Source organism: Lacerta agilis, chromosome 8, assembly GCF_009819535.1.
Source record: "Lacerta agilis isolate rLacAgi1 chromosome 8, rLacAgi1.pri, whole genome shotgun sequence".
In the NCBI taxonomy this organism is placed as follows: domain Eukaryota; kingdom Metazoa; phylum Chordata; class Lepidosauria; order Squamata; family Lacertidae; genus Lacerta; species Lacerta agilis.
Genome location: NC_046319.1, coordinates 7231051 through 7257080, shown reverse-complemented (window position 1 = coordinate 7257080; position 26030 = coordinate 7231051). Strand labels below are relative to the sequence as shown.

Below are 26030 nucleotides of genomic sequence, written 5' to 3'. Positions count from 1 at the left end.
TACAAGGGAAGTTTATTTTTTTCCACATTAGGAGAACAATGATTTTTTTACTTGATCCTTTTGCTGCCCTTTTTTGTAAATATCTTTTTAGTATATTTTCAACAGTGACAGTCTACAAAATACAGCAAAAGAGCAAAGCAGAGACTAGGAAAGGGGTTGGGGAACCATACAAAACAAGATCGGGGGCTTGTCCACACATTCCCAGCATGCAAGTAAGGTTTGGGGACTTTTTCGTTTGGAGAAAAGGTGAGTAAGAGGTGACCTGATGGAAGTTTATAAAACTGTGGATGGCACAGAACCGGGGTGGCCAACTTCTAAGAGACTGCGATCTACTCGCAGAGTTAAAAACTGGCAGTGATCTCCCCCCTTTTTGGGGGGGGGGGTTCAGATTGAGATTGTTGAGGAAGGAAGGGGCTTCAGGGCAAAGATATAGAAGTTTTTTTTAGGGGAGCCAATGCTGCTGAGCTTCTTTGGGGGGAGCCAATGATCTGCCAGTGATCTATCACAGGTGTTCAGTGATCTACCAGTAGATAACGATCTACCTGTTGGGCATAGAAAAAGTGGCCGTCCAATGCCTAAACCAAGGTTTCCTACATTGGAAATTAATAAAGTTGTGGCCTAATTTAATCCTATACATCGCTGTGTCATTTTTCCTTATTTATGGGGCTGGCTCCCGGGCCGGGGTGTTAGTGCATGGGCTCGCAGAAGCCAATATCCTAACCTACCCATAAACAGATTTAAAGCCCACAGATGGTTTAATCAGCCAAAGGCCTAGTTATAGAGGAACATTTAAGACTGATGAACAGAATTGCACCCTACCATTCAATCAAATTATTCTCAAGGCAGCTTACAAGCAGAGGAAACAAATGAAAATTATCCAAAACACTCTCCCTCTCTGAGGGTGCAGGTAAAGGTAAAGGGACCCCTGAGCATTAGGTCCAGTTGTGTCCAACTCTGGGGTTGCGACGCTCATCTCATGTTACTGGCCGAGGGAGCCGGCATACAGCTTCCGGGTCATGTGGCCAGCATGACTAAGCCGCTTCTGGCGAATCAGAGCAGCGCACGGAAACGCAATTTACCTTCCCACCAGAGCGGTACCTATTTATCTACTTGCACTTTGACATGCTTTCAAACTGCTAGGTTGGCAGGAGCAGGGACTGAGCAACGGGAGCTCACCCCATTGTGGGGATTCGAACCGCCAACCTTCTGATCAGCAAGCCCTAGGCTCTGTGGTTTAACCACAGAGGATGCAGGTACACACCAGCAAATTCATTTTGTGCAATTAAAGTGGCTTTAGCTCAATAAACCCACTCCTCCTATCTGACAGATTTTTTCTGCAGTAAGGAAAGTGACAGGGAAATGCACTTGAAGACGTGGGATAACAAACGTCGCATAACTTCTCCACAAACAAATCAGTATGAATGCTCAGTAAACACTGGTTGCCATATCACCTTCCCTGAAAACCTTGTGGAAGCAAATCAGGAAGAATGCTCAATAAGCAGGCACTCTGGAAGACAGGGGACCACGCAGACACACAGCCCTTATTCCCCTGGCCAAAGTGTGCTTCCCTTCAGCTCTCCAGTTCCAGAACCAGTTCCAGTGGGAGCCAAGAATACTTGATTGTGGTGGTGAGAGGCTGGTGGATCCACCTCTGGCTGATGAATGGGGCAGGCTGGTCTCCCCCTTGAAGTGACGTTCTTCCCAGGAGGGAACAGGTACAGCCTCCCTGGGGTTCCCTGGCTTAAGCCCTTCTGTTCTGCAGTCCCCAGGGTAACTGGGACTCAAATTTAAAGTTTACCATTATTATATTTTTTTTTGTTTCTTAAGCACCTTTCCTATTTTTTTTAAGGCGTATTTCAAAACTGCCTTTACTGAAAATTATTTTGGCCACAGTGTTCTGTAAAAGCATTATACCTTTCCCCCCATAACTATAAAAAATGAGATAATGACCCCACTGGAGACAGCAGCAATGCAGATTTATTGACTGAACGCAGAACAGCAGAAAATAATAATGCTACAAAGGTACTAAGAGGAAGTGGTTTGCGGGGAGGGTTTTTTGTTTTTTTTAGCCAACATGCTAATTTGTTCCCATCACCACCACACTTCCTGATTTTTTAATTTTTATTTTCCTAATTCAACAGCTCAAAGGATTGGCAAAAAAACCCCCATAAAATTCAGCCTTGCATTTAACAACTTGTTTGGTAGTCATAGGCAACCAGGAATTCCATGCAGGTGAGTAAGCAGACTGGCAGAGGAACCACTGGCCACTCCCTTCCTCTTCTGCCAGCCCACCTAGTTTTAGTGGTAGCTACGGAGGAAGGAAGTATCTCTTTCCTGGTAGAAGGGAATTTCTTTAAAACCAGCCCACCAAAAGGCCAGTGGCCAGCATTTCCATGCTAGCTGCAGAGAAGGGGCTTGGCTAACAGGGAAATTCAGGCCACCAGCAACTTAGTAGGTGTTGCAAAAAGAAAGAAAGAAAGCTGCAGGCTAGTAACTTTTGCAGGCTTATTTGCAAGGCTGCCTTATAACGGCGTGCGTGTTAAAGAAAGAAGCAGCAATCCCAGGTTGCTGAAGCTAGTGTAAACTGGTTAAATACAGAGTTCATTTCTCAGAAAATGAATGTTGAGGCTGAAAGACCCCAGTTTACATCTCTGCTTGGCCATCAAACTCACTTGTTGGCCTTTGCCGCCTCCCCAATCAGTGATATACGGATAATAACCTGATTTAACAGTATACAATTACTGTGATTAACCATTGGAGGATTCACTGCCATAAGGATTACCGAGATATAGAACATGGACACTGTTAATGCACCAGACAAATGTTAAGCTGAAAAAGAAAACTCAAACACCAGTTTTCATTTCCCTCGGGATCTTACCTGGCACCTGCATGCCTCAGAATGAGGTGACAGGATATTGAAACAGGGTGACTGCGCAAGGGGGGTGCTGTCGTGACAGCCTGGGGGTCTGAGCCCCCGATCTTGTCCGGTTCTCCAGGCAGGCTTCCCCCGCCCCCCACCCCGCATTCGGAAATAATACATCTCAAAGCCTCAGGGAAAGAAACAGCAATTTGATATCAAAGTAGCTTCTAAGTGCTGTGCAAGAGTAAGATGGCAGATCGCAGCATCTTGATTCAGGCTGAAGGTGGAAATGCCACATCTCTGATTGCAACCTTTTGTGGAATAAATAAAAATCTACTCACAGGGAGTTGCCTAACAGGAGAAAGGTTACCTGCCACGTGAGATTTTTATCTGGAAAAACCAAACCGGACTCTTTTGTGGCAGTTTGATGGGACTTTGTTCCGTATGCCAATGACGATCACCTAAATCAGTTCCTCATGGGACGTCTGGAACCTCGTAAGACTTCCTTACTGGACTTTCTGACTCCCTCCTTCACATTTTCAATATATTTTCCAGATGAGTCAGTAGCCTCAGACAGATGTACTTAATCCTCTGACCTCTGCCTGTCTGTTTCTCTTACCTTATTTTGTAATGGTTTTCCTCTTTCATACTGCATTGCAATACTGGAAAACCTTGATGTTTATTGAGAAATGGGGTTTGTATGAAAACTATCTTAAAGATTATTGTAGTAGTATAACGTCTGTGGCAGCCTTCGAATAACTTCTGCGATACGATGGATATGTGTAGGAAAGTACAATTTTCTGGATAATTAACAACAATAACTGAGATAAATAGTGCATTAAGTAAATGAGCATTCAAAGAAATATGGAGTTGACCTTAAAAAGATGGAGACAAAGTATAACAAATTTTTATAATTTTGTTTTATCTATGAACAGTTTTGTTTTTGATTCTATTTTACTTTCTTTTAAGTTCAATAAAGGATTTAAAAAAGAAAGAAAAAAAGAAAACCTTAATAAAAATTGCTAACAAAAAAGAAAAAGAGTGGTATTTCCACCTTTACTCTGACGTGGTACACTGCAGTCAATGATCTCGTACAGCCACTGCTTTTCCTGAGGTTTTGAAGAGGGGTGTGTATTCTATGCTTTTAGCTGTTCTTATTTTTGTCCGTAAGCTGCCCTGAGTCAGGGAAAAAGGCGTGCTTTAAATCTATATATATAAAACGCAAGTGTCTCTGCGTCCAGTCCCTGTGTCTCTGGGTTTGCGCTACTGAGCATGTGCCCCACGGACACAGGGATTGGAGCAGAGACATCGGGCCGGGAGCAGCGGCGGCAGTTGAAGCGGGGCGGTTGAAATGGAACGCTGGCACTCCAGAGGCTGAAGGGCGGCCGAGAAGGGAGGTCACGCTGCCACTCTCGCCGCTGGGCAGCAGGAGGAGAACCGGGGGGGGGGGAGGGAAGCCTCCCAGGAGATGATGCCGCCTCACCCCCTCGCTTCCCCACCCACCGCCCCACATTCCGAACGGGGCTGGGAGCCCCACACATCCGGAAGGAAACCTGTTCTACCGTCCCCCAGCCCCACACCACTCCAGGGAAAAAAGCCCCCTCCTGTCGCGGCTCTCCCTCGGCCGCCCCTTCCCCTGGCCAGAAGACCTCACCACAACGGCGGTGGGAGCTCCACAGGAACCTACCATCATGGCTGCTCCCAGCCCTTAACTCCATTCCCTCAGCAGCAAGCACAGGCCTAGCCCGCCAGGCAGCCCAGACCAGAGGGGCGGGATTAAGCCGGGGTTCTGCTGAGCTCGAGCTCGGCATTGGCCGTGGGTGTCTGCGGCAGCGTGTTATTTCTATTTTTGTGTCAGAAATGTTCTAGCGCCTGTTATTTTAACGGGTTTAAACCACTAGTAAATATATAATAACGAGAAGAGAAACAAACTATATCCAGTTGGGGGGGGGGGTTGGCCTGCCTGGAGATCTGAACGTCAGGCCTGTTGACAGGAGCGTCCTACTCTCGTGTAGGACCCTGGCAGAGACACATGCCCGACTGGCATGTTCTCTCCCTCCTAGTTGATCATTCGGGAGCTTCAAAAGCTTTCTTCTGCCTGAACATCACAGCGACTAATGCCAAAAAACATTAGCACACTCAGGGATCCGCAGTGTCTTTTGAGCTTGCATAACAGACCTCAGCAACTCAGCATTTTGGCTAATCTTCTTTATTTACATATAAACACACACAGAGCTCTTCAACATGGCTCCCTCTCTCTCTAGCATCAGACAGCAAAGAGAAAGGACAAAGGACAATAGTCCCACTTCATGGAACACAGTAACGCAAACATCCTGTCTCTGTCACTTCCTACTCTGTGGAATGAAAACATACACCGTCATGTGATAGACAACAGTCCCATGACTGCAGACACGGGGAATGAATCTCCAACAAGGCCTTGCCCCGAGGAAGAGGGCCAGCAGGGACCTACCGTGTGGCGGGTTGGCCTGCTGGCTAATGCCTTGGCCCAGCTGGTCTGTGAGCCACAGCTGCATCCGTATGAAGGGCTCCCGGCCTTTCTGGGTCAGCTTGCTCCAGGGCTTGGGCCTAGACAGCATGTCGCTCACGCTCCCTTGAGACAGACCCAGCACCTGAAACAGACAGGAGATGAGGAGGAGGATGGAGGAGGCCTTGGACCATGTACAAGCCCCGCCATTAAAAACCACCGCAGCAGACTCTTGCCAGGGAAAGCAGGCTTGGCCAGCAACCCACCCCCCCACAAGGGATTTCATGAGGGGTGAGGCCTCAACACTCAGGGAAATGGGGCAGGATGCGATTCTGACTGAGGGGACGCTTACCTAAAGCTCTGAGAACGTGTTTGGGGCTATAGCAGTGGTTCCCAACCTTTTTTTGGCCGTGCCTCACCTAAGCATCTCTAAAATCCTGATGCCTCCCTCCATCCCCCGTGACATATAATTATTATTATTCAAAAAGTGAACTATTCATGTGGAGGAAGCCTAAAAGGCCATTGACGTGGTCTAAACAAGCTTCCAAAGAACTTGGCATCCATGAAAGAGAAAAAATAAAAGGACAAAAGGACAGTTGAAGTACTGAGGAAGAAATCACTAAGAAATTGTTAAAATAATTAATAATTAATAATAATAATAATATGAAGTGTTATGAAAAAATAGCAAAAAAGGTTTCAAAACACAGAGAACTGAAATGCATTAGTATAAATTAATTTTAATGGGAGCTTTTTCTGTGATTTATATACTGTATATGAGGCCCCTAGAACCATAAGAAATGCAAAAAATTCAGTTAGTAACTCGTTCTCGAATTGCCCCCCCTTAAAAATCAAATTGGACCCCATGTTGGGAACCTTGGGGCTAGAGTAAGGCCACAAAATAAATGTAAAAAATTCCTTTCACGTGGGGGGGCGAGGGCTCAGCTCAAACACTGAGGGAATTGGGAGATAATGTCATTATGACCCTGGAGAAGGCCACCGAATTCTAAAAAAAAAGAAAAAAGTTTATAAGGGAAGGTGGCTCTGCTAAAACTGAGGGAATCTGAGGCTGGTGATACAGAGGAGACTGTATCAAAGGTCATTTGTGAGGGAAAGAGTGCTCAGTTGCAACCCGGGGAACTCTTGGAGGCAGGGGATGGGCTAAGGCAGGTCTACGCATCAAAGTAGAAGGGAAACAGCAAACTGACAAGGCAATCATGCCGTTGATATGATTTCATTTTGATTTCCTGTTCATTCCTAACAGGCACTTACTTCCTCTCACGCAGGGCACATACAGAACAAACTTAAATCACTTATAAACCACTTCTGTTTAGGCTTACATCAAAGAACCTTGGACACTGAGGGAGTTTATATCTCTCTGTTTCTACCCCCTTTACAGGACTACAATTTCCAAATTTTACAGGGTGGATTCAATTCAAATCAGCTCATGGATCGCTTCACATGGAAGAAGTGGCTGCAGGAAGACCATAATAAAAATAATAACCCATATAAATGAATCAAATATAAAATTCTGCTACAGGTGAAACTCAAAAAATTAGAATATTGTGGAAAAGTCCATTTCTGTAAGCAATTGTTTTCATTAGCTACTGGAGTTTTAATATATGAGATAGACTCATGACATGCAAAGCGAGATATGTCAAGCCTTTGCTTGTTATAATTGTGATGATTATGACGCACAGCTGAGGAAAACCCCAAAGTTGAAATTGTTAATTTGGGGTTCTCATCAGCTGTATACCATAATCATCACAATTATAACAAATAAAGGCTTGACATATCTCGCTTTACATGTCATGAGTCTATCTCATATATTAGTTTCACCTTTTAAGTTGAATTACTGAAAGAAATGAACCTTTCCACGATATTCTAATTTTTCGAGTTTCACTTGTATGTGAAGCAGCTCACCAAATGCCAGACCAAATGCTGTCTGGCTTTGCTTTTCCACCCACAAAGATCACCCACCCCACCCTTGTAAGAATGAACACAAAAAATAAGTGACCCAAACTCTGCCTATATAGTGCTGCCCAAATGCCCAGGAGAATAAAAAAGTATTCTCCTTTGCACCCCTCTCTCACCCTCTCTTGAGCCAAGCATGGCCAAAAGCCTCTTTAAGGGCTGAATGTTTATTGCTGGGGTACCTTTTCCCCGAAGATGCGCTGGCAGATCCCGTTCTTGGCCAGCTTCTCCTTGACCTGCCGCGTCAGCTCCAAGGTGTCCACTTCCCTGTACATGTACAACTCATACTGCTCCGGCGTCAAGGGCGGGACGGTGGGTTTGAGAGTCCTTGGCACGTAGGACGGGTAGTAGGACAGGCGCCCGGCGCCCTGGGCTTCTGAGCCGGCCACTTCCGACTTGACCTCTATCACCCTGTGGGGCTCATCCTCAGAAGTCACGAGGTCTTCCTCGTTCGGGATGGCGTCGCTGGGCTCGCCCCGCTGCCACGCCCGCCCATTGGCCATGCTGGAGTAGCTGGACGAGGAGGACAAGGAAGGCGACACGGAGGTGTACGGACGGCTCAGCAAGCTCCTTTCGGAAGCCCAGTGTTGGTCAAAATAGGAGCCGGCGTCCCCGATTTCGGACTTGACCTTCCGGATGATGCTCTGCACGAAGGCCGCCGGGGAGAGCACGGTCAGGGGGTTCTGCATTGTGCTGCCACTGGCGTTTGGGCCCAGCATGCCCTCCTCCTGCTTGATGTAAGCCTGGACGATGTTCTGGCTGACCGTCGCCAGGGTCGAGCGCTCCACAGGTGGTGTGGCGACAGGCCTGCTGGCGCCCCCCGCTTCTATCTCGAGCAAGGCCTGCTGCTGGGCCTGCATCTCCCGGCGGGCCTGCTCCAATATGCTCTTGATGGCGTCTTCAGAGTTGCTGGCGCAGGTGCCGTTGGCGATTACCTGGGGCACCGCAGAGCTCTTGGTGTCCCCTGCGGAAGGCAGGGGCACAGGTGAGGAGGGTAGAAAGAGGGAGGCCACTGGAGCTCGATGGAGACAAAGGACTGTTATACAGGGTCCCTCCTCCCTAGCCCCCATGCTACCTGATCAAATTCTAATGCAGGCATCTTAATAAAAGGCTGATCACAGCTTCAGTCATTTAAAATTATTTATAATATAATATAATATAATATAATATAATATAATATAATATAATATAATATAATATAATATAATATAATATAATATAATATAATATAATCCAATGCCATTAAATATACAGTGGTACCTCTGGTTGCGGACACGATCCATTCCGGGGTGCCGTTCACACCCCGAAAAGACTGCAACCAGAGCGGCACTTTGCGCATGTGCAAAGCGCCGTTAAAAGTGCTTCTGCGCATGCGCAAACCGCGCAGAACGCTTCTGCGCGTGTGGCGAAACCCAGATGTAAGCACTTCCGGGGTTGCCACATTCTTAACATGAAAAAACGCAACCCGAAGCGGCCGTAACCCGAGGTATGACTGTACCTTACTTTAATGTTGCATTTCTTTCATTCTGTATGTAACATATATGGAATATGCAAACCAATCTGAGGTTGTTGTTTTTTTACAATTGAGTGGTGTATAAATGTTATGAAGTATGTTTAATGGCATAAATGTACACACACACACACACACACAAACACAGAGTGCCTGTAATACTATGCTTGAACTTTCCCCCCTTTTACTTTTACTTAAGTAGGCCAGGCCCTGGTCAGTGCCTGAAGAAAAAGATTGCCTGGGAGCTCCCCAGATGCTTCTCCCCATTATGCACTCCTGCCTTGAGCAGTGGAAGGAAAGGGGAAATAACTGCAAATAAATAAAAAGTAGAAAGCTGCAACTTTTAAGCAAATACTTGATTAATAAATGGAAAAAAAGCTTTTAATCAACTAGAAAAGTGCGCCTGGATAATGGGGCAGATTTATTTATTTTGTTAAAAAATGATTTTTTTTAAACAAGGAAAGTACTTGTAAAAGCTGCAGATGGCAAGCACCTCCTTAAAAAAAAATACACATTCCCAGCCCTCCTCCGTCTCTCACACACAAGGGAAAGTTGCCTATACTACGATGATGCAAATAGTATTCAGTAGCATTATACTGTATAATCCAGGACTACTAGGGAGGAAAACCCTTCCTGGATAGTTGCTGGATGCTGTCCCATTGCGGAGAGGTTGTTTTGTAGCTCCGCTTTTCCATCCAGCTGTCTCCGGGAGAAAGACCCTCTTGAATTCTCGGGACAAACTCCAAACCTGCGAAATTTTAAGATGCCACCGAGGGCAACCTTGGTGGTGTTCCTCATGGCCCTTACCTCCTTTCTGTGACTCAATCTCCTTCTTGGCTTGTTCTAGGATGTTCTTGATGGCATCGTCAGAGCCAGTCTCTGGGGTCCTAATCCTCGGCGTGATGCTGCCTGATCAAAGAAGCACAACATTTGAGGCCTGCCACTTGCCTCGTGTTTCGTACCAGCTCAGCGCTCAGCTATTTTTTAGGAGCCCCTGCTGGAAGGAAACATCTCCTGCCATTAGTTGCATGGCATGACGGGAAAGAGACCAGGAACCCGGCTGTTGGGCTCTGCCTTTGCGAGGCCATGGCTTTTTTTGGGGGGGGGGGGAGGAGGATGGCAAGAGCAATGCGGACCAGCCCAGAAGGGGAACTGCCAAGAGGCTGGACTGTGGTACTCCACACCTGGATTAATAGATTCAATCTGTATAAATTTGCTTTGTGTAGAGGAAAAGGCACACTATGATTGTTTTCAGATTGGAGACAGAAATTTTGGCCCTCCCAGAAACACCCTCATCCTTGACCACTGGCTGATAGAAGTTGGGAGTATAACAACACATGGAAAGGCAGAGTTGGCCCACCCCAGCCTCAAAGCCAAATCAAGCCATTCCGAGATAAAGCGAAAATGTAACTGATCACAGTGTGGAAGATAAAAAGAAGACGGCGAATGTCCGTGATTTGACTTTTGGAGTCAGACAGTCAAGGGGCAAGGGACTGTATGGCGGTGAAATACGGACTTAAAATCCACACAGAGACATTGTTTGCTTTGATTTATCTTGCTTGTCGGAATATATCAGGGGCTGGAACGCGAAAACAAAGGACAATAGTTGATTAGATACCTCCGGAATTTGAAGCATGAGATGCCCCTAAATAAAATTAAAATAATAATTCGGTAGATTTGGAATTTTTCTTTTTTTTATTGATAACTGGATAAATAATCTGGAATGTAATTTGGAATGTTTCATGTGATTCTGTTGTATTGGAAATTCTAATAAATATGATTTGGAAAAAAACAAAACAAAGTGTTTTCTAATCTATATTGTATTTTCACTCCCAGGGAGAGACCCTGATGTGGCTTTCTTCCTCAGGTACCAACCTGGCACTATGCGCCTTAATGGGTGGAGAGGAGCACCATTTATTCCTCTGCCTTGGGGGCCTGTTCCTCACAAGGCCTGGATAGTTATGCCGGAAGCGGCCCTCCCTGCTCCCTCCAGGCCCAAAGAGACCCACGAAAACCGTGTCCACCTGCCAGTCCCCTGCCTATCCTACTTACCTCTCTGGCGGACTTGGATCGTCCTCAGGGCCAAGACGTTCTGCTCGTCGGAGAGGAACTGCTTCATCTTGATGAACGGCTCCTTCCCCTTGACCGTGAGCTTACGCCAAGGTTTTGGCCTGGCCAGGATCTCGCTGACGGAGCCCTGAGAGAGGCCGAGGACGTAATGGCCAAACACGCGCTGGCCAATGTTGTGCTTGAGGAGCTGCTCCTTCACCTGGAAGGCAATTTCGGCTGTGTCCAGCTGCTCCTCATCGGCCGAACCCGAACTGCTGCCTTCCGACTGGTCACTGGGAGGGCTTGCCTCGCTGGCTGGGATGGCTTGGCTGGGGTTGCCCGGCAACGCTGCCGCCTTGGCGGAGTAGAAAGTGGAAGGGAAGACTGCCATGCCGCCAGCCTCGTTCTTGTACGCAGGAGGCCCCATCTGTTTCGGGAGGAGGGAGTCCAGTGGGATCCGCTCAGCAGGAAAAGGCGAGAGCGTGAAAGTCCTTGGTACCTCCTGAGCCATGGAGGGGCCCAGCAGCGGCTGGATGAGGGACGGGGAGGTCGAATCTTCCCGGAGCGGGTGCGAGAGGTGCTGAGGGGAAAGGTAGGATTGGTCTGTGCCCATGGAGTCCTTCACCGACTCATCCTCCGAGGGATCCTCCTCTAGAGACCAAAGAGGAAGGGAGAGATACACACACCAACTATAGCTTACTCTAAAGCAGGGGTGGAGAACCTATGCCTCCCCCTACAGATGTTGCTGGACTCACAGCTCCCACCATCCCTGTGTTAGGATTCATTCCCCGTGTTGCAGTCATGGGATTGTTTTTACCACATGATGGTGTATGTTTTCATTCCACATAGTGGGAAGTGACGGCGACAGGATGTTTGTATTACTGTGTTTTGTGATGTAAGATGCTTGTCCTTTGTTCTCTCTCTTTGCTGTTGGATGCTGGTGAGGAAGGAGCTGAGTCAGAATGCTCAGAGTGTATTATATGTAAATAAAGTAGTTTAGCCAATATTGCTGCGCTGACTGCTAATACTCCGCTGATCCTGAAGTGTGCTGATGTCTCTGAGGCATCAGTCGCTGTGATGTTTGGGCTGGAGAAAGACTTTGAGTCTCCCGAACAACCGACCAGGAGGGAGAGAACATGCCAGCCGGGCATGTGTCTCTGCCAGGTTCCTGACACCCTGACCACCAGCCAGGAGTTGGCATCCAGCAACACTTGGAGGGCTGCTGGTTCCCCGGCTCAGCCTTAAAGGTCCCCAATGCCATTTGCTTCCAACCCTCCATGGCGCAATCTGCTTGTTAGGAGTTCTCTGTAGTACTGCAACACTTAACCTGCGTTGCAGAGGAGCAGTGGCGGAGCTTCATGCTCTGGCACTGGGGGGCAGAGAGCAGGAGGGGGCAGGGCTGGCATGCATCCTGGGGGCGTGGTGCGCGACCTCGGGGCGTGGTGCGTCGCCCACAGGGGCATGACACGCATCCTGGGGGCATGGCGCCCCACACGGGTGGGGAACAGCCGCGATTGCACCCCACCGGGATTGCGCTGCTGGGGGAGGTGTGTTCCCCCAGCACCCCTCTTCCCCCGCTAGTGCACAGGGGTACTGCATGTCAGGCTCCTCTGCATGCAAGACCTCCTCCACCCCATGAAAACCCATCAGGGACCTCTATAGAAATGCATTTTCATGCACCCCAACCTACCAGTACTGGGTACGAGGCCTGGTTTTTCCAAAAGGAACTTCTGCGACGGGTAGAAGGATTCCTTTCCCAGAAGCAAAACATCACTGGGTTTTGATATGCTCTAAAAATAAAAAATAAAAAAAATTGAATTGAGGGAGGGAGGGAAGTTGGGGCAGGGAAGCAAGGCGTCAGGACTGGCAGGATGCGCTTGGAGTGTGGTGGGGACAAAATTCTGATTCAGGAGAGGGGAGCAGTGGGTTGTGGGGATCTGTACCAGCCAGGGGGCAAGACTTAGAGGCAGAGGAAGCTTCAGAGCTGGTGGAAGAGGCCGGCCAGACCAGTGAAGGGCTGTGTGTTTCCCCACCCTCGCCAGCACCCAGGGATGTAGCAAGGGGGGGCGTAGGGGGTGGGCCGCCCCAGGTTCCATAATGGAGGGGGTGACAAATTATCAAGGAACAATTACTGCCCTACTAGGGCGGTTCATAAAAAAACCTTTTTTTAAAATGCCTGCTCCAAAGGTCTTATCTTACAATACTAGGGATTATATAGCTATATATGAAATTTCATGCATATCGGTTAATATCTTGACCCTTCTCCACCAAAATAGCTGTTTACTTGGCTTTTTTCCTATGTCGTGAAAGCTGAAATTTCAGTTCAGTGAAGCACTTGCTGTTCCCAACCCTAACCCTGTAGAAAGCCATCTAATTAGACTTTAATTTGATTTTGAGATGTTTTTAAGGAGGTAATTTAATTATTGTTTGATTTTATAACAATGTTATGTATCTGATGTTAGCCATCCTGAGCCTGACTTCGGCCGGGGAGGGCGGGATATAAATAAAAGTTTTTTTTTATAATTATTATTACCTGTTATTATTCCTTTGTAAGAAAATATGAAATAACGTAAAACCATTTTTGCAGTGGGGGAATCAATAGGGGGTTTGTGTGACAAGAAATTTTCTGTATCGGGTACCACCTGACCTTCCTATGCCTCGGGGGGGGGGTTTACAAAAAATTTTTTGCTCACGGGTACCAATTGACCTTGCTACGCCCCTGCCAGCACCACTGTCTCCCAGAACCAGGAGAGAATTGAAGCAGGAAGAGCAACAGCAGTTTCCACACAGCCACAGTCTCCAGCTACGTGTGCATAGGAAGGTACATAAATTGGTGTAGGGGGAGCAGTCCCCAGTTGCTGCAACTGCTCCATAGGGTGCAGACCTGGGAATAGCTGCCTAGACGCTACACTGGTGTGCATAAGTACCCACAGCTATCCACAGCTGTATTATTATTATTATTATTATTATTATTATTAATCTACCACCCTATACCCGTAGGTCTCAGGGCAGTTCACAGAATAACATCAAAATATAAAAACCCAAAATGCATACTCAAAATAAAAACAACAGCAGAATAACCCCCCTCCAAAAAACCACCACGTTTTAAAAGGGCTTAGGATGCCAATCAAATCAACCAAAGGCCTGGTTAACAAGGAACGTTTTTGCCTGGCGCCTAAAGGTGTATAATGAAGGCGCCAGGCAAACGTCCCTGGGGAGAGCATTCCACAGATGGGGAGCCACTGCAGAGAAGGCCCTGTTCTCATGTTGCCACCCTCTGGAACTCTCAAGGAGGAGGCACACGAAGAAAGGCCTCAGAAGGTGATCTCAGGGTCCAGGTAGGTTCATATGGAAAGAGTTGGTCCTTGAGGTACTGCGGTCCTTTAAATGCTTTACAGGTAAAAACCAGCAGTTTGAATCGCTGTCAAAGTGATTGTGCTATCTTTGTCAATAAAGACATAACTCTCTGCCGTGTACATTCCTGTGGCTGGAAAGCAACCTTAACTCAAGGGTTGGAAAATGCTTCTCACGCAGTCACAGAGTTTGCAAATGTTTGAGCGCTTCTTCCCACTGATTCATGCCATTGTTTCCGGGACACTCTTTAAACAACTACAAACTGGCTGGTCTCCCCCCAGGGGCACAGCAAGGTAAATTGGTACCCGGGGGCAAAAAAAATTTTGTCACCCCCCCCCAGGCATGGGAAGGTCAGGTGGTACCTGGTGCAGAAAATTTCTTGTCAACCCCCCATTGATTCCCCCCCCTTGAAAAAATAGTTTTACATTATTTCATATTTTCTTACAAAGGAATAATAACAAGCAATAATAATAAAAAACTTTTATTTATATCCCACCCTCCCCGGCCAAAGTCGGGCTCAGGGTGGCTAACATCAGATACATAACATTGGTATAAAATCAAACAATAATTAAATTACCTCCTAAAAACATCTCAAAATCAAATTAAAGTCTAATTAGATGGCTTTCCACAGGGTTAGGCTTGGGAACAGTAAAGTGTTCTCTGAACTGAAATTTCAGCCTTTATGACATGGGAAAACAGCCAAGTGAATAGCTATTTTGGTGGAGGAGGGTCAAGATATTAACCAATATGCATGAAATTTCATATATAGCTATATAATCCCTAGTATAGTAAGATAAGACCTTCGGAGCAGGCATTAAAAAAAAAAAAGAAGTCAATATTTTTTTTTAAAAAATCCTTCATAATTTGTCACCCCCTCCATTATGGAACACGGGGCGGCACACCCCCCACCCCCCTTTGCTACGCCACTGTCGCCCCCTTCCCCATTTTATCCTCACTGCAGCCCTGGGAGGTAGATTAGGCTAAGAGGCAGTGACTGGGCCCCCAAGGTGATATTCATAGCTGAGCAGGGAGATTTGAACCTTGGTCTCCCGGGTCCAGCATAACCACGACACCATTCTGGACCTTCATGCAATGTGCACTTGCCTGGGAAAGGCTGCAGTTAGAGGAGGCCAGCTTCATCGCTTTCAAAATGCTGCAAAATAAAAAAGGGGGTTGTATAAGTGATGGGTTTGCAAGCGGATCTCAGGCTCCTGTTCCTCAGTGCAAAGATAGGCTTCTAGGTCTTCCCCAACCTGGTGCTCTACAGATATTTTGGACTACAGCCCAATCCAGCACATGTAACAGCCAAGAGTGAGCTGTGGAGCTTGAAAACCCCCCAGGCTCAAATCTCAAAAGGGCTGCATGGTTTATGTTCAGCACAGGGAACCTATCGGCCCTCCATGCCCCCGGTCCATTGTTCATGCTGGCTAGGGCCAACAGGAGTCTATTTTATTTTATTCGTTAATCAAATGCATTCATCAAAACCCCATAACAGCATCTGCCCTCAAGCTTACAGTCTAAAAGGCCATGACGTAATAGGAAAATGGATGGGGAGAGAGGAGGAAATAAGGAAACTCAGGTACAGAATTATTTTACGGGCCAGCTGTGGCAGAAAAGCTCAAGGAGTTGTTGTTGTTGTTCAGTCGTTCAGTCGTGTCCGACTCTTCGTGACCCCATGGACCAGAGCACGCCAGGCACCCCTATCCTCCACCGCCTCCCGCAGTTTGGTCAGACTCATGCTAGTAGCTTCGAGAACACTGTCCAACCATCTCATCCTCTGTCGTCCCCTTCCCCTTGTGCCCTCCATCTTTCCCAACATCAGGGTCTTTTCTAGGGAGTCTTCTCTTCTCATGAGGTGGCCAAAGTACTGGAGCCTCAACTTCAGGATCTGTCCTTCTAGTGAGCACTCAGGGCTGATTTCTTTAAGAATGGATAGGTTTGATCTTCTTGCAGTCCATGGGACTCTCAAGAGTCTCCTCCAGCTCAAGGAGAGGAGGTGCTAAAAGTTGCTGGTCTCACAGCAGTGCCTCCAGAGTGGCCCTGCTTCCCTCCCCTATCTCAGCAGAAGAGATGCCCAGTCACATCTGGAGGGCCACAAGCTCCCCCATCTGAACCAAGGCCATGGAATTTGGGGTACAGAGAAAGAGGCATCATTAGCAGGCCATTAGCAGCACACACACACACACACACACACACACACCCCGCCTCAACACTAGACTCACAGTGACTCCTATGCACAGCACTCAGGTGAAACAGGGCTGCTTGCAAGGGTGAGCAGCTGCACAGACATACAGGCATAGGGATCCAGCTGGCGGGGCTGTGCGACCGCTGCCTCTCCACCACCATGGTGCCCTCCAGGTAGGCGCTGCTGGTGTCAGGAGGGTGGAGCCACCCCCAAACACGGCCTGCTGCTGTTTATGATACTCGCCTGGGGTGCGAGACAGTCTGCGTTCAGCTCTCAAACAATCTCAAGGACATCTCTTGCAAACTGCATAGCCTGGTTATTTATATCAGTGCGGCAGTATGTGGGTGGTGGGTGCCCAGAGGGAGAGAGAGAAAGTGCATGAAAGAACCCCAGGTTTTCTTCCCCCCTTCCAATTATTAGTTTTAATAAAGATTTTTATTAATGTAAAATAAACAAGTAAAAAAGAAGCGTAACTAAAGTTACAAAATTGTAGGAGCCGTACAGCCTCCCCCCATCCCCACAACTTGCCTCTTTGAGCTTGTGGGATGACCAAACAGCAACTAAGGACTTTCTTAGGCAGGTGATGGATGTAGAGATAACTTATCTGGCCCAGTTACAGGTGGGTAGCCGTGTTGGTCTGCCATAGTCGAAACAAAATAGAAAATTCTTTTCAGTAGCACCTTAGAGAACAACTGTGTTTGTTCTTGGTATGAGCTTTCGTGTGCATGCATGTATCTGAAGAAGTGTGCATGCACACGAAAGCTCATACCAAGAACAAACACAGTTGGTCTCTAAGGTGCTACTGAAAATAATTTTCTATTTTATTTGGCCCAGAAATAGAAGACACTACAGGATTTTAACCTCTTGTTGTGGTACACAAAGATGTGGACCCTGGCTGTTTGCGGAGAAACTAACTCACAAACTATGGGTCTCCAAGGGTAAGGGAGACCTGGAGCATTTCCACACTGTTTGGTAGGATTTCATTTCTTATGTGTCAGATTCAGGCATGCACAACTCCTGCTCCCAAGCAAAGCTTGAAATTTGGCTTTCGTGATGTATTTACAGCCGCTTTTATTTTCTACGTGATCTGCCCTCTATTTATTTGGAAAATACACCCCTGTACTGCTCCTATGTTTTGTATCTTTGATTATGCACCCCCTCTCTCCCTTCTGCCTGAAAAAGCCTTATAAGCGATGAGAGCCGGGGCTGCGGAACCCGCAACCAGTCTTTCCATGACAAGGGCATCCTACATCAAGAGGACACGCTTCATGCTGTTGACATCCTTGCTTGGGGCTGTGTCTGCTTGCAACCTCCACCGATACACTGCAGCACCCCGAAACTTTCAGGCCGGGAACAGGGGGCTGGATGTGTCTGTCTTTGCCTGCTCTCGGGGACAGGGCTGAGAAAAGCTCAGCAACCCAACTGTCCAAGGGCAAAACACATCCAGGGGTGAAAAGAGCAGTGCCACAGCCCTGCAAAAGCGAAAGGAGGAAATCGCCTTATTGTGAATATCATCTCCTGGTAGCCTGAGCATTTGACCCAACACAGCACCCAGCGGAGGCCCGGGATCCTCACCCAGAGACGGGGACCCTACCTTAGTTCCGTCTTGATTTCCTCATAATCTGACTGGGCCCGCAGCTTTTCTTCCAACTTCTAAAACAAAAATATATATAAACGAAGGGTTCAAAATCAGATATGGGTGTTTGCAGCCTAAAGCAACTTGGGTGACCCAGCCAGGGATTAGACCAGGGGTCAGCAACCTTTTTCAGCCGTGGGCCGGTCCACCATCCCTCAGACCATATGGTGGGCCGGACTATATTTTGAAGGGGGGGGAAATGAACAAATTCCTATGCCCCACAAATAACCCAGAGATGCATTTTAAATAAAAGGACATATTCTACTCATGTAAAAACACGCTGATTCCTGGACTGTCCACGGGCCGGATTGAGAAGGCGATTGGGTCGCATCCGGCCCACGGGCCTTAGGTTGCCTACCCCTGGATTAGACTGGTAGGCAGAGTCCGCCAGCCACCTCAAGTGGCAGAGATGCAGGGACTGGAGCGGGCAATGTTGAAATAACATTAAACTGCTAGTTTAGTTGGCTTTTGCACATAGAAGAGGGAAATGCCGTCTCTTTCTTTGCCTCAGGCAGCACAATATCTTAGGCCAGTCTGAATCCAGCACATTATTAGCCATGCTCAAGACATAATTTAGATCTTCGCCCCCACAACCTTTTCCTCATCGGAACTGGAGCTAAAATACCTCGGTTTTCAAATGTAATCCGTTCTGGAAGACCGTTCCGAGTTCTGAAATGTTCGAAAACCGAAAACTCAACAGTCGACAGCTAGGCCTCAGGATGTTGTACTCAGCGGAAACTGCCATGGCATGTTTGAAAATGGAAGCATTTACGTCCCGGTTTACAGGGTTCGTAAACCGATATGTTCGTCAACGGAGACGTTCGAAAACCGAGGTACCACTGTACGTGTAATGGTGCAGGCACACACTCAATCACACACACAAGTGCCGGTGCCCCTGTTTGCTCCACTCACCAACCCTCCCGCCATTCCCCCCACATGAACCCCCAAAACTTCCCCTTCGCACCCCATGCAACTACCAAGCTCGCTTTCCTTGGTCTCTTGGGTTTTTCTGCATGCAAATCCACGGTTGTGATGCAGCAGGGCAAATCCTCCCGTGGTAGCTGTGCGATGGCAGCCATAGATTTTTATGTACGCAGTATGTGAAATATATACATACATATCTCGTTACGAATCTTGGGTCAGGTCCACTTGAATTCATACTCGGCGCATACCCATTGAAACCAGGGGACCTATGTTAGCCATGTGCACTAATTTCAACGGGTCTACTCTGAGGATATTATTGCTACCATTTGTTATATTTTCAGTCGCTTTTATCACGCAAGCGACCCAAAGCTACTTATAGGAATAGTTAAAAAAAACCCGAAACGATTTAATGGATACAGCTACTGATTCTAGAACTAACTTCATCAATGAATAATGAAGTCAGATTCAAATAGGTGAACAAAATCCTTCTGATTCTTTTAAAAAAATCAACCTTTATGCAGATGGGGTGAGTTGTGGAGGGTGGGGTGGGTCTCAATCCATCCGCCCTCTGCTCCCCCCCCCCAAGACAACAAGAGTCTGCAGGGGAGGCCTTGAGCTCAGCTCTCCCTTCTGCATCACGAACCTCTATTGCATCATTCTTGGCTGCCACCTGTCGCTCCAGGTCTGCAATCTGGTTGGCCGAAGACTCTTCTAGCTCCTGCAGGGAGTTTTGCAAATGCTGGATCTCCTTGAGAAGGCGGAGGATCTCCCGGTCCTTGGAGGCCAGCGCTGCCTCCAGCCGGGGCCCTGGGCACAGGGAGTAATTGACTTTGTCCTGCAAAAGACGAGTAGGTTCACAGGGAAAACCCAAACCCCACGGAGCTCTTTAGTTTTTCTTTTCTTTTTTAAAAAGGAACTTCTTGGTGGGTGCCCCCCCCCAACAAAATCACAGCAGGATTTTTTTTGGGGGGGCAGGGAATTTGGAAGTCTCTCAAGGGCCGCATTCTCCCATGGGCAATCTGCCAGGGGCCGCATGCTAGCAGCGGGAAGTGATGCACAAAAACTTATATAGGGAGGCAGGTGAAAGTGTGTTGTGTGTGTGTGTGTGTTTTGAAAGCGTTTGTCAGTCTGCCCTCTGTGGGTTCAAACGTCTCTTGAGATACCGTTGCCTAATTTGGCTGGATGGTTCCTGAGCTGAGGGAGCCAGTTCTCATCTACGTTTGGAAGCCATTTTGAATAAAGATGGAGGACTGAAGCATCCCAAACTTTGAAGAGGGCTTCCCAAGTTCAGCCTCATTAGGCCAACGCAAATATAGAGGCAAATTGGGGTCCTCGTGGAGCCATTCCTGCTTGGAGGAGGGTCCTTGTGCTGGGGGGCTTCCACTGGTAACTGAAGTTCATTGGATCTGCTTTGTTGTCCTTTCAGGGGCAGGAGGCCATTTTCCTGGAGGACAGGCCAATCGAGAGGCTCAACACTTCCTGCCAACTGCATGCCTCTGGGGCCTGGGCACACAAAATCCCTACTCACTCACTAGGCAAAGCCCCAAGCCTTGGGCTGCTGAGGTTGCCGGTTCAAGACTGCAAACTCTCAATTTGGAGAATCTCTCAAATATTTATCAAGGGATTTGGGGCAACAAAACTGGGTCAATTCAGTTAGGCAAGCCTGCCTACCACCAAAAAAAAAAAAACTGGTCTTGGATTACAACTCCCATCATGCCCAGCCAGCATGATGGAAGTTGTAGTCCCAAACTTCAGGAGGGTGCAAGGTTGGGGAAGGCTGACCATAGGCCTCGTGACATAGGCTGAGGCCCAGTGAAGGTCTCCTCCTTGTCCTCACCCCGCTGGATCCTTGGGGAGAGCAGCAAGCCAGGCGAAGAGAGCTGTTTACAGAGGCAAGCTGCTCCCGCAGGGTCTCCACCTCCCTCTGGGCAGCCTCGGCTCTCTGCAAGGAAAGAGAGGCAGCGGTTAGTGCGTCTGCCAAGGACAGCGACTGCAGGGGGCCACTTGCACTTCCCAGCAAACCCCAAAGCCCTTCCCTCATCTCTCCCCATGGTTACCTGATTGGCTTTTTCAAGGTTCGTCATAATCATGGCCACTTCATCTGTCCTGCGGTAGCAAAGCAAAGGCAATCAGTTATATAACATGTAGGGACAAGTGCAGAGCTTGGACAGGAAATTACATTACTTTACACTGACACCTGGGGTGCTTATGGATGCAGGGATAAGACCAGCAGGAGGGCTGGATCTGGATCCGAGGCAATATTATCGTCAAGGCTCTGGTAGCCCCGCCTGCGTTTCACCATGGGATGGCAAAAAGAATAGAAAAAGGTAGCTGTGGTTTTGCTTGCCAAGAAAATAAATATACCATAGAACATACTCCATGCTCTGAACATTACATCCTGAGTGTGTTTGCGTGCGATGTGTAAAATGTACCAATTTTCATACAATGGACATGTTCTGCAGTGGCAATACGGCTTCCCTGATTGATGATGCCACCCTCATTTTATTTATTTCGTAAAATTTACACACCGCTTGGTTGTTTTAAAAAGCAGTTTACAAAAGGTCTGGACTGCTCCGGTGACAAAACTCACCCCATAGCCTCCAGCTGGTCCTCTCTTACAGCACCCAAGTACATTTGGTTAATGCTACATGGTAAGGATGATGGTAGGGACGCAGGTGGCGCTGTGGGTTAAACCACAGAGCCTAGGGCTTGCCGATCAGAAGGTGGGCGGTTTGAATCCCCGCGACGGGGTGAGCTCCCGTTGCTCGGTCCCTGCTCCTGCCAACCTAGCAGTTTGAAAGCACGTCAAAGTGCAAGTAGATAAATAGGTACTGCTCTGGTGGGAAGGTAAACGGCGTTTCCATGCGCTGCTCTGGTTCACCAGATGCGGCTTAGTCATGCTGGCCACATGACCCGGAAGCTGTATGCCAGCTCCCTCGGCCAGTAAAACGAGATGAGCGCCACAACCCCAGAGTCGTCTGCGACTGGACCTAATGGTCAGGGGTCCCTTTACCTTTACATGGTAAGGGGGGGGGGAGAGAACTTGCTGCAGAATTTCTAAAAGGATGAAGCCTCTCCTTCCTCTCCCCCCCCCCACAAAAGGGATGTGGATGCCAAATTCTGTCCCCACCTCATCCTTTCTCATTCAACACGTAGCAGCTAAAATCTTGATCAAAGGCAACGTTTTTTTACCACCTCGCCCTAAGCAAACAGTCGCACACGGCATGATCAAAGAACATCTGGTTGGGCATGATAGGAGTAAGCGCTCCAAGTCTGTTGCATAATCGGAACGAGAAATGTGGGAGATGCATCTGAACGGCCGGCCGGCCAGGAGAACGTTCAAAACAGCTGGAAGAGGAGTGGGAAGGGGACAAACCACCCATTTCAAAGATGGTGCTTGCCGGAAAAAGGTGGCTGGGTAAAGGCACTCCTGCCCTGTGACAAAAACAAACCCCCAACTGGCCACCCACATGACCAAGGAAAATAAACACAAGAGCATCTAGTGAAGCTCTGTGAAAGGTAAGTTGGCCTCTCAGGGATCTCAACTGCTTCCTCACCTGCAATAGGGACCTTATGGGGGCATATCAAGGAACAGGATGAGGCTCAAGGTGGAACAAGCTCGTTTTCAGCTGCTTCGGAGGGGAGCAGCCAGAGCAATGGATTCAAATGGCAAGAAATGAGATTCCGACTAAACCTTAGGAAGAACTTTCTGACGGTGAAGACAAGAGGAGTGGTTTCGCTTGGAAGGTGGTGACTCTCCTTCCTTGGAGGTTTTTAAGAGGAGGTTGGACGGCCAGCTGTCGAGGGTTATTTAGCTGAGATCCCAGTCCCTTCCAACTCTACAATTCTATGATTTGGATTCCTCAGCCTCTCTCCTTTTGATGGGTAAAGAACTGTTCCCATTGCTACCAAGGGTACTGACCAGAAACAGGCCAATTCCCTGTGCCGAAATTCAGCATATGGTGCTAAACCACAGGGTCTCACACACTGCCAGCCGCTAATGACAGCAGATCGTGGTGCTATTATGGACGCAGGAGCAAAGACTAGTTTAAAAAAAAAAAGTTTGCAACCCTAACTGCAGACTTTCTCAGCCATGCCATCCCTGGAGGAAGGTTTTCTGTCCAACAAGCTTTAATGTTACCCGAAAAATCTCAATGAACAACAGAACAATGTGAGGGTGGAGTCTATCACGCATGTCCTTTTTAACTGTAGTTTTTATCCCCCAGAGTCTTTGAGGATCACTTTGCTTCAGGGTTCCTGTAAGGCAGGCACAGAGCAGGCGGCAAAGCTTTTGAATAAAGCCCTCCTTCTTAGCCTGATAGATAAATATGGTCTGTGATTCCTGCATTGTAGAAGACGACCCTTTGGGCCGCTTCCAACTCTACAATTCTGCGATTCCATTATTTTAATCCTGTGCTTTTCAGCTGTATTAATGTGTATTTTTTTAAAAATCAATGTTACAAAGTGTACTTGTCAATTGTTATAACATGTTTTAACGACCCGCCGACCGCTAACAAAGAAAGCAAGGTGAGCTGATAAAGCCTCTCCTCCTCCTCCGGGAGGGGAGGGGTTGTGGTTGGGAGCCGGCTCCTGCATCATCGTGGGGGCGCCTTGCCCCCACCCTCACCTGCCTTACCTTTCCGGCTGCTGCGCCGCGCCCCTAGCAGTCAGCCAATAGGGCTGGCGCAGGGGCGGGGTTTTAGCTGCTCTTAGGGCAGCCGCGGCAGCGACCTCCGCCATTCTGCGTCGAAAGCAAGGTGAGCTGATAAGTCTATCTGATACAATACAATACAATACCTTTATTGGCATAGATAAAACAGTAGGCATAAAAAACCATCAGTATATATTAAAATTCTAGAACATACAATATAAAAGAAGAAAAAGGGAATCCCCACTATTGTACAGGCCAGAGCTCCCTAGATCAAAAATCCTGGCCAGAAATTGTGCCATAACTCTAGTCACTTCTGGAGAATCACCCCTCAACAAAAACTGGGCTACAAGTTGTTTATTATAGGGGGCCCTAGGCCATATAAAGGACACCGCGGAATCTTCGCGAAAGATATTAAAGAGAGGACAATCCAGAACCATATGGACTATAGAGTCAGGTACATTCTGACCACAAGTGCAAAGTCTGTTCTGGAAGAGATTACCTCTAAACCTTCCAGACAGCACTGCGGACAGAAAGGTGTTCAAAAAATCCAGTGTGGTGTAGTGGTTAAGAGTGGTAGACTCGTAATCTGGTGAACCGGGTTCGTGTCTCCGCTCCTCCACATGCAGCTGCTGGGTGACCTTGGGCTAGTCACACTTCTCTGAAGTCTCTCAGCCCCACTCACCTCACAGAGTGTTTGTTGTGGGGGAGGAAGGGAAAGGAGCCGCTTTGAGACTCCTTCAGGTAGTTATAAAGCGGGATATCAAATCAAAACTCTTCTTCTTCTTCAAACGTGCCAGCGTAAACACTCTATGGTGTAATGGAGTGACCAGATCATAAAGGTAGTTTTGCATTATTCCATGATGGGGTTGCAACCCCAGATAAGCAGGGTAGCACACAGAAGGCTGCAAAGGATGTAAATTTTGGAATTCATCGTCTAGCAGCCTCGATAAGTCTATCAGATTGTGTTGGGCTTTCTGGTCTCCTTTCTTTCTAGATTTTGTATTATTATTTTGCAGCTCCCACGGCCACCGCTGCCTGTGTTTGCTATTTCATTCATTTCATTCGAGCGCTGCAATTTTGTGTGTGGCTGTGAGCCACTTTGGACCTCTTTAGGTGGAAAAGCAGCCGAGAAATGCATTAACGCAAATAAACGACTAAATAAATGTTACTGAGTGGAACAAGCGCAGGGACTTACTTTGAAGCTGCCTCTTCATCGTATTTACACCGCAAGTCGACCAGCTCTGTCTGGGTTGCCTTCAGTGCTGATTAGCAAGGGGGGGGGGGGAAGGGAACAACAACAGAAGCAGAGGGTCAAAAACACCCTCCCACTGGAATCTGATAGATCATATTTGCTATGGGCAGCAAGAGAGAGATACGACCTGAAGCCTTTTTCAAGAATATTACTCAGCAGTAGCAATTTGGATGTGGTGAGCATCGCAGGGAAGGAGATTTTAGCAAAATACTAGGACAGACGTCGCCAACCTGGTTCCCACCCAAATGCTTTGAACTACAACTCCCATCAGTTGCAGCCGGCCTTCTTCTTTAGCTGTGCCCCCCCATCAATATGAAATTTATTGCAGGTTTAACTGGCTAAAACTCCTAAAACTCCCGTAAGTCATCAACCACGCTTGATTTAAACTGGGCAGCAGCCTCGTTGTCCATCGATAAAAGGCAAACAAACATCATGCGGTGCTTTGCAGAGTATTAGCAGCAAAATGAAAGATCCCTGCCTTGAGCTTACAATGCTGTCATTTAACATCTACCTATTTTATTTATTTATTTTCATATATATATATACCGCTTGATTGTAAGAAAAAACCTGAAATCGGTTTTAAAAAAGCAGCAGCAAGGAAATTGTAAATTAAAAAAAAAAAACAGTTAACCACAGCTATTTTAAAACATTCAAAACATAATAATTAAAATCAGCAACAAACGGAAAACAGATTAAGATACGTGTAAAAACATTCTGCAAAGCTGGATCAGCTTTCCTAAACAAAAAATGTTTTGAGCCAAAAAGAGTACAGCGAAGGAGCCTGCCTGGTGTCAATAGGCAGGGAGTTCCAAAGTGTAGGTGCTGCCAGATTAAAACACTTGGGCTCTTAGAAATGCAGAATGGGGTGCTGGGAACATGACTGAAGTGGTTGAGTGGGAGTATGTTTGGTAAGATGATCTCGCAGGTAAACCGGTCCCAAGATGTTAAGGGCTTTAAGGTAAAGGGACCCCTTGACCTTTAGGTCCAGTCGTGTCCGACACTGGGGTTGCGGCGCTCATCTCACTTTACTGGCCGAGGGAGCCGGCGTACAGCTTCCGGGTCATGTGGCCAGCCTGACTAAGCCGCTTCTGGCGAACCAGAGTAGCGCACGGAAACGCCGTTTACCTTCCCGCCGGAGCGGTACCTATTTATC

The 26030-nt window shown here is 47.6% G+C and overlaps 1 protein-coding gene across 1 annotated transcript in view; it reads right to left on the bottom strand.

Annotated features, from left to right (window-relative positions):
• The window catches only part of CUX2 (cut like homeobox 2), a 227419-nt gene that overhangs the window by 8945 nt on the left and 192444 nt on the right, over positions 1-26030 (bottom strand). Inside the window, exons 8-18 of the mRNA XM_033159254.1 lie at positions 24821-24887; positions 21032-21080; positions 20812-20916; positions 19618-19809; positions 18009-18067; positions 15334-15382; positions 12566-12665; positions 10879-11526; positions 9634-9735; positions 7499-8280; positions 5331-5490 (exon numbers count right to left, since the gene is read on the bottom strand). Of these exons, the coding sequence (XP_033015145.1) occupies positions 5331-5490; positions 7499-8280; positions 9634-9735; positions 10879-11526; positions 12566-12665; positions 15334-15382; positions 18009-18067; positions 19618-19809; positions 20812-20916; positions 21032-21080; positions 24821-24887 (2313 nt within the window). The remainder of the gene's footprint in view (positions 1-5330; positions 5491-7498; positions 8281-9633; positions 9736-10878; positions 11527-12565; positions 12666-15333; positions 15383-18008; positions 18068-19617; positions 19810-20811; positions 20917-21031; positions 21081-24820; positions 24888-26030) is intronic.